This window comes from Schistocerca americana, chromosome 1, assembly GCF_021461395.2.
Source record: "Schistocerca americana isolate TAMUIC-IGC-003095 chromosome 1, iqSchAmer2.1, whole genome shotgun sequence".
In the NCBI taxonomy this organism is placed as follows: Eukaryota; Metazoa; Arthropoda; class Insecta; order Orthoptera; family Acrididae; genus Schistocerca; species Schistocerca americana.
In genome coordinates this window covers 199648538-199664925 of record NC_060119.1, presented here as the reverse complement: position 1 = coordinate 199664925, position 16388 = coordinate 199648538, and the positions used below count along the sequence as shown (strand labels likewise).

At 40.3% G+C, this 16388-nt stretch overlaps 1 protein-coding gene across 1 annotated transcript; it reads left to right on the top strand.

The window, feature by feature from the left end:
- Window positions 1-6017: 6017 nt before the first annotated feature.
- Window positions 6018-7205, top strand: LOC124618104 (putative gustatory receptor 2a). Its single transcript, XM_047145322.1, has 2 exons — window positions 6018-6205; window positions 6569-7205. Exons 1-2 carry the CDS (start codon window positions 6018-6020, stop codon window positions 7203-7205), a joined length of 825 nt encoding a protein of 274 aa, XP_047001278.1.
- Window positions 7206-16388: the final 9183 nt, after the last annotated feature.

The window sequence follows — 16388 nt, the reverse complement described above, 5'->3', positions numbered from 1 at the left end:
AGAAGCAAATATATAATATATAGAGGCTACTACTGACATATGCATATGAAACAAGGATGATGAGGAAATGAGATGTAAGCACATGTGAAAAAGTTCCTTAGAAGTAGTACAGGACTGAGAAGGTCAGATAGGCTGAGGAATGAATGTGTATAGGAAATCGTGAAAGAGGATTCCTTGCAGAGCATGGTAGAAACATCAAAGCTAAGATAGTATGGCGATTTAAAGAGAATAGGAAACAAGAGGATTCCGAAGGAAAAATATGAAAGTGGGATGGAAAGGAAATTACTAAGAGGAAGACCAGGGGATAGTGTGCTGAAAAATGTGGAAGAGTGTGTTGAAGAAAGAGACGAGGACTGGACCAGAGTGAACACGAAAAGATAGAGGGAAAACAGGATTAGATGGCAAGGCTCACAACAAGCCTGTGGTTAGAAATTGTTCAAGATGATGAAGTGGTTTTGTCCTGCATTGGCCTAATTCCCACCGTTGTTAACTGACACACAATAATGTCTTGTTGTCAGACTTCTCTTTTGCGAAATCGTAGTGTGTAGACTATTGTTTTTAACACATCTAAGCACCAGATTACTACACACATGATCTGTATTATACATTAGTTTCCATGACCATAGTAGGGCGTCAAGTTTTTAATGCATTAGATCGGTGTAGACTGTTTAAATAATGCATTGTTTGGTGAGAGTGGTGTGTGACTAGGGCTTCCCGCAGTGTAGACCGTTCGCCAGGTACAGGTCCTTCGATTTGACGCCCTTCGGTGACCTGCACATCGATGGGGATGAAATGATGGTGATTCGGACAACACAACACCCAGTCCCTAAGCGGAAAAAGTCTCCGACCCAGCCAGGAATCGAACCTGGTCCCTTAGGATTGACATTCTGTCGCGCTGACCATTCAGCTACTGGGGCGGAATGCTGAGCGTGGTAATGAGCCTACTCAATTTTTGTATAAGCTCTATTTAAGAAAAAAATACCTTACTCAGTGAACTGCTGTGACTGCTCGTCTTATAAACTCGTGGATAACTTTTAAATGACAAGACGGGGTTGGAAAAAATAAGGCGACTTTTGGAACAAAACATTACTATTTTGATACATCTTGTATCTTACATTTGGTTCCGTAATTTTTAACGAAATTGAATGCTTCTTTTTTAACTACATTGACAGCAGTGCAGCATTTTCAAATAATTGCTTCTTATATACCCCACATTCGGGCTTATGCTGCTCAGGCAGATGAGGAAAACAAAAGAAACAGGAATTCTGTCAGTAATTTTCACTTTTATAGATTCAATAGTTATGAAAATGATAGCAACTGACGTTGTTACTCCACGGACAATTCAATTTACACAGTTTTCCAAGTCATTCACAGGTCCACATGCTCACACAGACAACGCACAACATTAGTGAATACAGCTTTGGCATACAGTTTCCATCGAGTCAGCCTTTCTAACGCAGTACACAATGCACTACCTCAGTCACAGGGTTTCATAACACTTGAACTACGTAAATAAATGGAACAGACTCCAGATTTTAACTCAAGTGCTGCATCCCCATGCATTTCGATGATGGACAGCTTCAAACCAAAGAGATGGATGTTTGGAGGAGCACAGCATGGATGACACTCAGATGACGTAGTTACACCGATATAGAGCATCACACAACATAACTCATCCCGAACAGTCTCTCTTTAAACTATTCTGTAACAGCATGTTTAACATTGTCAATTTTCATTACTACATCACAGTCATTGTCTGCTTGTATACCTATATTTACTCATCTGGATTCACTGGCAGTCAAATGATATGCAACGGCGAACAGTATTACAGTAGGACCACTTAGCTGAGGTTCGGGAGTAGTGGTGGTATAGAAAACAGTTGTTAGTCCTGATCTGAAATATCAGATAGCCCACTACTTGTTGCTGCATCTCTATGAGCAGTGATGCAATGAATAGGTGTACGCGCTCAGCTAGTGATGTTTCAGGGGGCTGTTGTACTGTTGACAAGAAGGAAAATTGCAAATTCATGAAAATGCAACTTAGTTTTTCCTTATTCTGTCTGGGCGCCGTGGCAGAAATCTCTTTGGAAATAACAAGGTCCACTTCTCATAAATATCAGGTAGTCCATTCGTGTGCATCAGGTAATGAGTGACTGTGCAGTGAACAGGTGTATGTCCTGCTCCAACGTAAGGACTACTGCCGCATCAGGGGCTGTTGTGCTGATGACAGAAAAAAATTAATTAACGGTCACGATGCCCACATAGTACTAGGGACAAAAAGTTGGCTGAAACCCGATGTAAACAGTAATGAAATCCTAAACTCAGATTGGAATGTATACCGCAGAGACAGGCTGGACAACGAGGGGGGAGGCGTGTTTATAGCGATAAGAAGTGCAATAGTATCGAAGGAAATTGACGGAGATCCGAAATGTGAAATAATTTGGGTGAAGGTCACGGTTAAAGCAGGCTCAGACATGGTAATTGGATGTCTCTGTAGGCCCCCAGGCTCAGCAGCTGTTGTGGCTGAGCACCAAAAGGATAATTTGGAAATTATTTCGAGTAGATTTCCCCACCATGTTATAGTTCTGAGTGCAGATTTTAATGTGCCGGATATAGACTGGGAGACTCAAACGTTCATAATGGGTGGCAGGCACAAAGAATCCAGTGAAATTTTTTTAAGTGCTTTATCTGAAAACTACCTTGAGCAGTTAAGCAGAGAACCGACTCGTGGCGATAACATTTTAGACCTTCTGGTGACAAACAGACCCGAGCTATTTGAAACAGTTAACGCAGAACAGGGAATCAGCGATCATAAAGCGGTTACTGCATCGATGATTTCAGCCGTAGATAGAAATATTAAAAAAGGTAGGAAGATTTTTCTGTTTAGCAAAAGTGACAAAAAGCAGATTTCAGAGTACTTGATGGCTCAACACAAAAGTTTTGTCTCAAGTACAGGTAGTGTTGAGGATCAGTGGAAAAAGTTCAAAACCATCGTACAATATGCATTAGATGAGTATGTGCCAAGGAAGATCGTAAGAGGTGGTAAAGAGCCACCGTGGTACAACAACCGAGTTAGAAAACTGCTGCGGAAGCAAAGGGAACTTCACAGCAAACGTAAACATAGCCAAAGCCTTGCAGACAAACAAAGATCACGCGAAGCGATATGTAGTGTGAGGAGGGCTATGCGAGAGGCGTTCAATGAATTCGAAAGTAAAGTTCTATGTACTGACTTGGCAGAAAATCCTAAGAAATTTTGGTCTTATGTCGAAGCGGTAGGTGGATGAAAACAAAATGTCCAGACACTATGTGACCAAAATGGTACTGAAACGGAAGATGACAGACAAAAGGCCGAAATACTAAATGTCTTTTTCCATAGCTGTTTCACAGAGGAAGACTGCACTGTAGTTCCTTCTCTAGATTGTCGCACAGACGACAAAATGGTAGATATCGAAATAGACGACAGAGGAACGATTAAAATCGCTCAAAAGAGGAAACGTCGCTGGACCTGATCGGATACCAGTTCGATTTTACACAGAGTACGCAAAGGAACTTGCCCCCATTCTTGCAGCGGTGTACGTAGCTCTCTAGAAGATTGTAGCGTTCCAAAGGATTGGAAAAGGGCACAGGTCGTCCCCGTTTTCTAGAAGGGACGTCGAACACATGTGCAGAACTATAGACCTATATCTCTAACGTCTATCAGTTGTAGAATTTTGGAACAAGTATTATGTTCGAGCATAATGACTTTTCTGGAGACTAGAAATATACTCTGTAGGAATCAGCATGGGTTTCGAGAAAGACGATCGAGTGAAACACAGCTCACGCTATTAGTCCACGAGACTCAGAAGGCCATAGACACGCGTTCCCAGGTAGATGCCGTGTTTCTTGACTTCCTCAAGGCGTTCGATACAGTTCCCCACAGTCGTTTAATGAACAAAGTAAGAGCATATGGACTATGAGACCAATTGTGTGATTGGATTGAAGAGTTCCTAGATAACAGAACGCAGCATGTCATTCTCAATGGAGAGAAGTCTTCCGAAGTAAGAGTGATTTTGGGTGTGCCGCAGGGGAGTGTCGTGGGACCGTTGCTGTTCACAATATGCATAAATGACCTTGTGCATGACATCGGAAGTTCACTGAGGCTTTTTGCGGATGATGCTGTGGTATATTGAGAGGTTGTAACAATGGAAAATTGTACTGAAATGCAGTAGGATCTTCAGCGAATTGACGCATGGCGCAGGGAATGGCACTTGAATCTCAATGTAGACAAGTGTAATGTGCTGCGAATACATAGAAAGAAAGATCGCTTATCATTTAGCTACAATATAGCAGGTCAGCAACTGGAAGCAGTTAATTCCATAAATTATCTGGGAGTACGCATTAGGAGTGATTTAAAATGGAATGATCATATAAAGTTGATCGTCGGTAAAGCAGATGCCTGACTGAGATTCATTGGAAGAATCCTAAGGAAATTCAATCCGAAAACAATGGAAGTAGGCTGCAGTACACTTGTTCGCCCACTGCTTGAATATTGCTCAGCAGCGTGGGATCCGCACCAGATAGGGTTTATAGAATAGATAGAGAAGATCCAACGGAGAGCGGCGCGCTTCGTTACAGGATCATTTAGTAATAGCGAAAGCGTTACGGAGATGATAGATAAACTCCAGTGAAAGACTGCAGGAGAGACGCTCAGTAGCTCGGTACGGGCTTTTGTAGAAGTTTCGAGCACATACCTTCACCGAGGAGTCAAGCAGTACATTGCTCCCTCCTACGTATATCTCGCGAAGAGACCATGAGGATAAAATCAGAGAGATTAGAGCCCACACAGAGCCATACCGACAATCCTTCTTTCCACGAACAATACGAGACTGGAATAGAAGGGAGAGCCGATAGAGGTACTCAAGGTACCTTCTGCCGCGCACCGTCGGGTGGCTTGCGGAGTGTGGATGTAGATGCAGATGTAGATCGTAAGTTTTCGTTTTACTAGACACATACACAATGAATAATGAGAGAGGTTACTGTGTTAATACTTAGTTTTTGAATGTGACAGTCTTTGTTGTCTTTACATTCTGATTTATGATGACAACTGATGATCTCTCGATGGTGTACAGAACACGAATGATGCACAGCTGCTCCTTGCAGAGTGGAGGGTAGTGGTGTGTGGGAGGGGTTATGAACGAATGTACGTCATTATGCGAGAACGACATTGACCTATGACCTTTGAGATGTTCGCGCAACGCTCTCAGAGCAGAGGACATTGGTCCTAGAGGATACTGACCCCATTCCTTGGAGGTCAGAACATTGACCCGTTGAGGAGGTAACCTTGACCCTTAATCTTCGGGATATCTGGTAGTAAAGCAGACTGGTGACAGAGGAACATTGTTCGACTACCTGTCTTCAGCGTAACTAATTCCTGTTACTGGCTTGAAGAATCATTTGACTGCTCTTTTCCCTAAAGATTTTCTCTCACATCAGTGTACCTAAGAAGCAATTCCGAGTAATCTAAGTAAGTCAGCTAAAATTAATTTGCTAAGAGAAGGTAATGTTAAGAGAAACACTTTATGGCACCTCATTTAACTGATGGCTGCTGCTGATAGTTTATTTTTGCAATCTGACAGGCCATATTATCACGTGAATATTAAAACGAAAGCGGAAGGCAACTTAAGTGGATGAACATTGATTTCACTTTCATGGAGCCTACAGTAGCTGACTCTGTAATACTGTAAGGCAACATAGTTACTACTTTCTGAGAGGGAAGCCGGGTAACTGTCTGAGCCGATTATGTTTAGTGTCTTTCGAACAGTATATAAGGTTCAATAATTTACTTACGGCATACAATCATTCTTTTTAGTGTTTTGTGACGATGATGATTTCCTGTATGTCGACATGTCAACTGCAGCAGTAGAAAAAAGCGATGGATATTGTCTGTGCTTATGTAAATTATAACTGAAGTGATCAATAATCTGTAACGTGCATTACAAGCTGCATTGATTAGTGCGTGAATTTCTTTTTTATTGTAAAATGAATGGAAACTGTTCCCGTGGGACAATCTGTCCTCTCCTACTTGTGAGTCAGATATTTGGCCTGGGTCCTGTGGCTGTTGTTGAAGAATCAAGTCTAGCAGAAAGTTTCAAAAACCGTCTCCAAAATATTGCTGGGGTGGCTGCTACTTCCTTCTGGCTCGCTACCATCGTTGCGGCTGGTATATGGTATGGCTATTGTCAAGTTTTTGTAGATCCAGTACGTGATACACCACTGTTAATCTACTTAACATACGTACTTGCTTCTCTGTGTGCTTTGTTGGATCCACTTGCTATACTAACCATTTGTCTTTATACCAGTAAAAGATATCTGCGGGAGACAATTACTCTCTTGGAATTAGTGGACGTACTACTTTCTCGTTTCGAAAGCTCATATAGACGAAAAAGCGTTGTCAAAACGAATCTAATCACGAAGCTGTTATTGTACTTCCTGGTAATGATCCTTTGTGGAGTAGCTACGTGCATCGTGGTCAACTTATTCGAAGATCTACCTGCGGCAAACGTTTTCTTTTGTTTGCATTTCTTCACCAGCATCTGGCAAGTGCAGTTCTTCTGCATCGTACTGGCAGTATGGGACCGCCTGGGTAGCGTGAACTTGCAGCTGCTGAGGAGTGTGCGCCCTCCAGTGGACAGCGAGGTGGACCTGGAGGCCGTGCTGACGCGCGCTGGACTAGCGGGGGCGCCGGTGGCGCTGGAGCCTCAGCTGCGGCGGCTGCAGCGCGCCAGGCTGGCCCTGCACCGCAGTGCCCTCCTCTGCGGACAGCACTTCGGGGCCCCGCTGCTCCTGAACGTCGTTTGCAACTTTCTAGTAATAGTAAACTTGTCCTACTCTGTTACAGTGAAATTACGTGAAGACCAACCTGACATGGCAATGAGATGCGTTGGACTGTTGAAGCCCTCTTTGTGGATGTTCTATTCTCTGGCTCGTATGTTAATCATCTGCTGGGCATGCTCTAGCGCGTCAGAACGAGCCGAGAGGTCAGAGCTGCTGATGTCCAAAGTTCAGGTTCTGCTGCGGTCAGGAAAACCATTGGAAGTACTCCAAGTTTCTATGGATAAACTGAAATTCCATGCATTCGGCTTTTTTGACGTGAACACTTCATTTTTCCTCTCGTTTCTTGGAGCTGCGTCTGCCTATTTTGTGATAGTCATCGAACTTCCCAAATGAGACAAGAGCTGCAGGGAGCTAAAATGGAACTAAGTGGTGACAAACAAATCGGCATAAGTATTTTTAACTGAATATTCGATCAACGATAATAGATAGCAAATATATCCGTGATTAATTATATACCATACATCCCATATTTCAAACAGCTTGTAAAAATGGTCTGCACTTAAAGGTAGTATTTCTGTGTGATTATAAAGGATTTAATCAGAATAAGGGGTGGTGAGACATCAGTGAAGGGCAACTGATTGAAACTAGACTTGTTAAACACCTGCAGCCCATGGCAGATTATCATAAGCAAGTGTATACCACAGTAGTTCTCCTAATAGCTGTGGTCAGTTGAAATCACACCCACATTACTTGTACATTATATGTGTTGCATACTTATGAAGTGTTACTCCACTTCTATTGCTTTCTTAATGTATCCAATAACTGCCTTACAAGATTCCCGTAGAAATTGAGAGCGCTGAACTGTCCAGAAACTATGTGAGGGTATAGAAAGGGCATCGTAACCTACGGAACATTTTTGTTCTATATCGTTATACTACTGCCTGTTAATTAAAAACAAACAATATTTACAGCAAAATAGAAACTACCAACGTTTAATTCTGGTTTTATTAGAAAACTGTTGATTTGTAATACAAGACACAGGAACGTCGTAAAAACTAAACAGACAATAAGAATGTATCGCATTGAGCTAGAAAATGCAATTTGCTCGAAAAAAGTAAAATTAAAAAAAGAAGAAAAACATACAAAACATCGTTTTAATACTTCGTTGAGCTTATATAAAACATGGTTCCGTTATTTACTAACAACTTTCACACTTATCAACAATAACAGGAAACTGTTGCCTTTGATGATAATTACGAAGGTACTGTATGCAAAGTAACGACGATAATTATTTAGATTTTTATATGTTTGTGCATGTAAATGGTATCTGCATCAAAACTAATTGCTTTGGGTATATAAAAGCTCAGAAAGTACGTGAGTGGCTAATTTTTATCGCTTTTAAATGCAATTATTATTTTGTAAGTATAAAAAATACTGACTGGACTAACACTGAATGATATGTAGTTCTAGTTATATGCAAAACCATCAAGAAACATTGATAAGTCGTGGTCGCTCAGTTCATCTCCCACACATTCATATATGTTTCTTTCCTTACCAACGCTACCAATACTACCGGTAATCATATCATTCACTGCATTATTAACGTAGTTTAACAAGACTACTGAACTGTAGTTTTGGTAGAACGTTACTCTAACTGAAACTAATAGCTACACTGCAGTTAATTGCATATGTCTACAATTTTATCAACATTCATGCAAACACGCATGTGGTCAAAGCTCTCGCAGTCTCTCTACTTAAACCAAGAACAAGCTTTACTGGCAGCCATGACAGCACCGTGGAAAGTGACAGCTTTGATTCCTCATTGACAGCTTTTATTCACTGCCTGTAGCCTCACATGGAGTCAGCTGACGTGCAAATATGCGAACTGAGCGCTACAATGTGAATTCTCTTACATCCAAGTTTCATGTGATCTTACACCACCTTCTCCATTGAAAATGAATATCAGATTGGATCATCTGAAGACAATAACTGTACCGTATTAATTTTAATATTGTGGCGAATGTGTGGTGCACTCGCCCACCTGACGTGTTACACGTCATTCATAATAGGTGAAAAATAAACTACAAGATCAAATCAACTGGAAGATCACCTATGGTAACCGTTAAAGGTTCAAGAGGCATCGAGGAATTTGACTACGTTAACTGTAAAAACAGAAAGTGATCAAATATAATAAATTAAATACAAGAGTTGTTGACAATCTAATTGAAAGCTTAGAAGAAGTAGTTCTGTGTATAGTTTTCCTATTATCAGTCAGCACTGTCAGATGCATGAAATAAATTCAAATCCTCACTACCAATGCTCATACGGCTGTACAGTTCATCTGTTCCACTAACACAGAAATTGAATGAACTGCAATAAATTATTGTGGAATACAGTATAAACGGGAGATACGGATAAAGTGCTTTCTGCATATGAGGCATCTTGGCCCATTTGAGGTATGTGGAAAAACTCACTCGACATCTCATCATTTTATACATCCAGTAGAAGGTTACTACCATTTATATGTTTGGCACATGGTGAATTATATCTGCAGCACATGAAAGTTAGGTCAACTCCTCAGCTTAAAGTGTAAATGGCACCATCTGGACACCATTGCAGGATGGGTTGAGTTAAAGTTTACACTTTCATGGAACGGCCGTTATGAGTTTGAACACTAATGAAGAGATTCATCTTACAATGGTATACTGAGTTGTTGAGTTGTTGTGAAATACTACATTCGATTGACAAACAAGTCTCTATTTCTTTTCGCATTCTCGTAAAGTTGTTTTTGAAAAAGATAAGAAATATCCTCTGTCTTGGGTCATTAAGGTGACAGTTAAAGTTAATTCATAGTTCATCATGAAGCCATCAGCATCACTTAGCTTCTAGTATGCCTGTATATTCCCAGTTAAGACCATAGTTATAGATATGTTTAGTTTGTTTAGCTAACAACAACGATAAATTTTATGTAGGATGAGTCAATACACTACTGAAATGATAACTTACACAACTTTCAGTAGAATACCTGAAGCCAGAAGTATCATTACGTGAGTGGCACCAACCATTAGTAATTCTAATCGATAGAGTGTTTCATTCTACATGTACATTCAGCATATTAATTTGTATTTTGAATTTTTTATGGCTCATTGTAGTCCATTTGTATTTACTGTCGCAATGAACAATAAACTGCTTAGCAACCATACCAATGAAGACTGTGTTATTGGTAGTTCTCTGTAGCATATTTCGTAATATTAGTAAATTTTCAAAAGATTTTGTGGCATCAGAGTGTACATCTTTTTCTAGCTACTCTAACTTGTCACTTACATCAACGAAATCCCTGTTAGTTACGGTACGAAAGACAGTACTAAAAACAAAAACAATCCATCCGCATTTATGTCTATTGAGATTACTGTAAATGAGGTTAAATAACTAAAATGCTATCTATTTTCCTTTCATAGGCCGTAAATGCTACTTGAACTTGCGTTTTAGTTGTACTCCTGCTATGATACCACGATATTTCTGGGTCCCACACTGTATGATTGGCGTAAATTGAGTCACTACAAGTCATTAATTCATTTACACTATGAAATTTCTCCCCTACCGCACTTGGATTATACTTCGAAAATAGCTTAAAATCACCAGTAGCAACTACAATACATTTTTTGGGACAAGAAGAACACCAGACTGATGTGGAATGATTCGGACAGACAAACAAAGCTCAAAATAAAAACTAGTGATCAAAATAGAACACGGAATCATTATCTATAAGCACAACACAACAGAATCGAAAAAGTTGAATAAGTTTTATGGAAGAAAAGAAAATGTTTAACTTAGTTTGCCAACTTATTCCTTACACACTTGTTCAGTGAACACACTTGTTCAGTTTCCTGGAAGTAATTTACACATGCTTCATACACAATTAATGCTGACCTGGGTGTAGCCGATACCGTGTTCAAGTGTTGCTCACATCCACACTCTGCCTCTTCGGTAAGGATACTGGCTTCTCAGCATCGAACAGAGAATCTCAGTGTCGATAGCCCATCGGCTGGCCACGTTATTGAGTTCTGTAGTGGTATCAGCTGCTTTTGGTGTCTGTCTAAGGGTCTGTCCTGCAGTTCGTCATCTGATGCAGTACCTGGCCTGATAATTACATCCCCACCTGATTCATATGCACTAAGACCAAGCGAAATCGCAATTGGGCTGCTAAAGTATTCTGAAAAACAATTTAGAGGACCATATATGGTCCTTTCCAATACGATTTATACTACGGACGTGAGATTTCATTAGTACTGTGCCGCTCAAGTAAACTTAGCATCTAACACAATGTTTTGGTGTAAATACTCCAAGTTAATGCTGAGAGGTCTGCTAGAAGAAGTGGTGGTTTCCAGCATTTACATCCTTCTACACTTCATGTAGTTTGCTGACTAAGTCTCTGATGTGTTCATTGCTGCTTTCTCTTACTGATGTTGTGAAGTCAAATGCCAAGGTCATTCACATGCAGTAGGCGATTTCGTAAAATCTGAACAGCATTCTGAGCACGTATGGCAAGTATGCATCCCATGAATCGTGGCTATTGGCAACGTAGTGACTTTTCATTTTCGTTATGGTTCTTTCCACTCATCCCCGCATACCTGCTGCAGCAATTTACAGATGCAATTGGAAATGTGGTCTGCAATTATAGCAGAAGGTGACCAATATTTCCAAACCCAGTAGTTAACAAATACATTCGCCACGGTCTCAGTGCTTACTCTTGAAAATTGTATATCTGCAGAAGTATCCCACAGTCGACAAGACGTAGTGAGCTCCGTCTTTTGTGTTTAGGAAAGTACCTACGCTATTAGAACCCACTCGTTTAAAATGTTCAATCATTTCCTAGAGTACTCAAAGAGACGCTTTGGTTTTACGGCCAATCATTCATTTTCTTGCATGCATCACAAGCGTTCGTTTTCCCGTTTGGCAGCCAACAGATTTTTGTTACTCCTAAGTTCGTTTCTCTGTTGCCGCTTTGTTCTGCCAAATGATTGTCAAGACGTCCTTCTATTCTTGTAGCCTCTCAGGTACGAAAATATGGTTGCCTTTAACGGTGCTCTTGTAAAGTATTCCATCAACAACTTCGAATTTATGACCGTGTTACCAGGATTGATACTCCAGGCATGTCTCTTGGCCATTAATTAACTCCTCTTTAATTAACTGCTCTTCTCTGCCAGTTGCGACGTATACTCTGTCTTGCCTAGTTAATCATGCACGCTGATGTGTAGTTTTCTGGGTCAATGAACTACCATGAATTGGTACTCATTGAAACACAAGGTCCATCTAGCTAATCTGTTGTTGGGATCATTCAGGTTTATCAACCAATTCAGTTCTGCTTGATATATTGCTACTACGAATTCTCAGCCCACTAAGACTTATCGTTTGTAGTTTATACCACTAAAAACACATAACCATTTTTCCGTTGTCTGGTAATTTCATTTACTTGCATTCAGAAGGCCTGAGGCAAATGAAATTTTTTCCTCTTCTCTGCCGTTTTCTTGTGATAAGACTGTATGGACTGCTAAATTACTAGCGTGAGTAGCTAGGACAAACGGTTTTGTTAAGTTGCGATACGCCAAAGCGGGAGCCATAGTCAAAGTTATTTTTTGTGTCTCCTTTGATTTTGAACATTCAGTAATCCACGTATAACTTGCTGCTTATTTGGCTAGTTGAGACATTGGGCATGGTATGTCGGCCTACTCTCGAATGAACATACGCTAAAAACTTGGGAGGCCAATGGAGGTCTGCAGTTCTTTCTTATTCGTCAGTTGTGGGTAGTTCTTCACAGCTCCTAACGGTATTATATTATATTAAACTCTATCTGTAGTTATCCTATGTACTAAATATCCTACTTCAGATTTGCACTCCACAGTCTCTCAAAAGCTGCTCGTAGTATTTCAGCATGAAATTACATGTGTTGGCTGAAAATAACATCATCAAGGTAAACCAGACATTGTGAGGACAGAACCCACCCCTGTTGAAATGTTGCTTTTTCATTATGATGACTAAAAGGAAGACAGTTACAGTTAGCCGAGGTACGAACTGACACAAGATCTAATATATCTGCCCGAAAAATTTTAGTGTCTCCGTGACGAAAGTGGTATCACTGCTACAGTAAATAACCAAAAGAAATGCACAATGATACTAACAGAAATTAAGCTTATATTCAAAGACAGCAATTACAATGAAGTCATCGCAATTTATGATGATCCCTTGGACAATACAAAAGGTGGAACATGTTCTTTATATTGTGTGTAATCACTATGCACGGCAATGCATGATCTACAATATGCTGTTATTGTGGTAGGGTGTTCCATTCCTCCAAGAGCACTGTTGACAGGTTACAAACGAGTTCCTACCATTCGCCATCTGAGGGTACGTAATTCTCCCAGGAACATTATCGAACATGTTTGTTTTAGTGGTCCAAATGGTCAACGTTTCTGTGGCTCTGTATTCCTTCCCCATATGGGACTCTGAGAAGTGCTTTCTGCCCCGAGTTCATTTTAATGGATGACAATGTGCAACCGCCTCGAACTGTACATGTGGAGTTCTCCTGGAATGAGATGATATTTGGCAAATGGAATGGCCTGCCCATTCCACTCACTTAATTCTTATCGAGCAGTGTGAGATACGTGGGGAGAAGTATTACAGAACAAGCACTAACTACCATCCATTATTTGTTAACCGCGATAGTGAAGGAACGGAACGCCCTCCCGCAAGAACTCCATACCAATTTTGTGGCAAACATCGAGGTACATTGCTGAGCATGCACTGTCCTCTTAAGAACGATGCTAATTAAGAACCATGTCCAGCGATTTGTAACATCTAGGGGACAATCATCAATCACGTTGGCGTGAGTGTAATTATTGTCACCGAATAAAAGTATCATTTCTGTTCATCTCATAGCGTATCTCTTCTGTACTATACTGAAGCAGTTCTTTCTACGAATGGCCCAAGTGTTATCGACTTTATGTTACTTGGCAGTGACACGTCATGCGAAAGTTACTTTCATCCTTAATTTTGACACCTGTGTACTTTGCTTCACTGCGAATCTTTGAGAGGCGCTGAATCATAAACGAATAAACAACAAATAAAATAGCTTTTCTGACCCTAAATATCAGTATACAGGTACTACTGCATTATCATCACGGGGGACTGGAATGCAGTGGTGGGTGAAGGAAGAGATGTAGTTAAAGTAGGAAAATTTGAACCAGGAACAAGAAATGACAGAGATGAACGACTAATTAGTTTCCGTAAAGAAAATCCATTGGCAGTGGCTAACACATTATTAGAACACCACAAAAGGAGACGTTACACATAGATATCAAATTTGAATATGGAAAGATATCAGCTGGACTACATCCTGATATAAAAAAGGTTTAGGAACTGTTTGAAGAATGTCAAAGCTTATCCAGGAGCGGATATAAATTCAGACCACAACCTAGTAGTGGGAGAAATACAAGTAAAGTTGAAAAAAGTCTGGAGAGGCAAAGCAAAAGCAAGACAAAACATAGAAAGATTCAGAGAAGTAGCAAAGGCATCAGATTTGGAAAAGATATTTATGGAAAAATGGGAAAGAGATAGTGTTTATGAAACTGTTTATGACAAATGTGTACAAATGAGGGAAGGACTCATGGACAATGCCAAAAAAGTACGAGGAATTAAAGTATCCGAAAGTACCAGGAAAGAATGGATAACAAACAACCTGTTGGAAAAGATGGAAGAGCGGAGAAAGTGGAAAAATGTAGAAACTGAAGAAGGCAAAAAGTGGTACAGGAAACTGAATAATGAATTAAGAAGAGAAACTGAAGAAGCAAGTGAAAAATGGATGAAACAGAAATGAAACCAAACAGAGGAAATGGAGAAAGAGGGGAAAGTATGAAATGATGTATAGACTGTCTAATAAGATAGTTTTTGAACGTAAAACCAGGAGGAATAACAAGGAAATAGAAAGAGCGGATGGTACTCTAGCAGCAAAACCACAGGAGGTTTTGAACAGATGGCAAGAATACTTTGAATGTCTGTACAAGGGGGATGAAATACAAAGCGAAATTAAGGTTGAAGAGGAGCAATATGTACCGGAAGATGGAAAGGGAACCACCACCTTGGAAGCAGAAGTAGAAAATGCGCTGAAGCAGATGAAGAACAGGAAGGCATGTGGAATTGATGATTTGTCAGCAGAACTGTTGAAGGGTCTGGGAAACTAGGCAGAAAAGAAATCGTCTACCTCTGTAACGAGATATATGACAAAGGGGAAATGCCTGAGGACTTTCTTACACCAGTTATGATACCAATAGAGAAAAAAGAAAACACTAAAAAATGTGAAGAGCGTAGGATCATCAGGCTAATTTCTCATGCAGCTAAAGTCTTGCTGAGAGTGTTGAACAGATGACTATATTGCAAGGTGGATAGAGGGATTGCGGAGGAGCAGTTCGGATTTAGAAGAGGAAAAGGAACAAGAGATGCTATTGGCCGGTTAAGAACTATAGTGGAAAGATATATAGCAAAAGGTAGAAAAATCTTTGCTGTTTTTATAGATTTAGAAAAGGCTTCTGACGGAGTACAGTGGAATAAGTTGATTGATATAATGAAGAGTAAAAGAGTAGATTGGAAAGAGAGAGACGACTGATGCAGAATCTATATTTATTCCAGAAAGTAAGGATAAGGATTGGAAATGAAATATCAGAAGGAAGCAGCATAGGATGGGGTGTTAGACAAGGCTGTTGCCTTTCCCCACTGTTATTTAACACATACCTTGAAGAGATTATTGCAAAAGGCTTAGATGGGAAAAGAGGTATATGTATTTGTGGAAAGAGATTAGAATGTATAAGACTTGCTGATGACATGGTATTAGTGGCAGAAAGTGAGCGGACAGTGAATAACATGCCAAAAGATCTGAATGAAGCTTGTGTGGAATATGGAATGCAAATAAACACGGCAAAAACAAAGATTATGGTCATCAGTAAAAGACGCAGACTGTCCAACATTAAAATAGATCATCTACCATTAGTCAAGTAAGTACATTCAGATATCTTGGACGCACAATAACTGAAGACTTGAGACGTCACCAGGAGGTGAAAACTCGAATTGCGATAGCGAAGGAGGCATTCAACAGAAAGAGAAGACTCTTATGTGGTAAATTAGATAGAGGCCTAAGGAAATGGTTTGGCAAATATTTTGTCTGGAGTGTGGCACTTTATGGGGCAGAAACATGGACGCTGAGACGAGAGGACGAAAAATGGTTGGAAGTATTTGAGATGTGGATGTGGAGGAGAATGAAGAGAATAAGCAGGATGGAAAGGGTGAGTAATGAAAGAGTACTGGAAAGGGTTGATGAGAGAAGATGCCTGCTGAAAGTTGTAAGAGAAAGGAAAACGAACTGGTGGGGACATTCATTGAGAACGGAGTGCTTGCTGGAAGATGTTTTGGAAGGACTGGCTTGTGGGAGAAGACTGAGAGCAAGAAGGAGATATAAGGTGATAGATGACATAAAGGGAAGAGGAAATTATGGAGACCTGAAGAGGATTGCAGAGGACCGGACAGTCT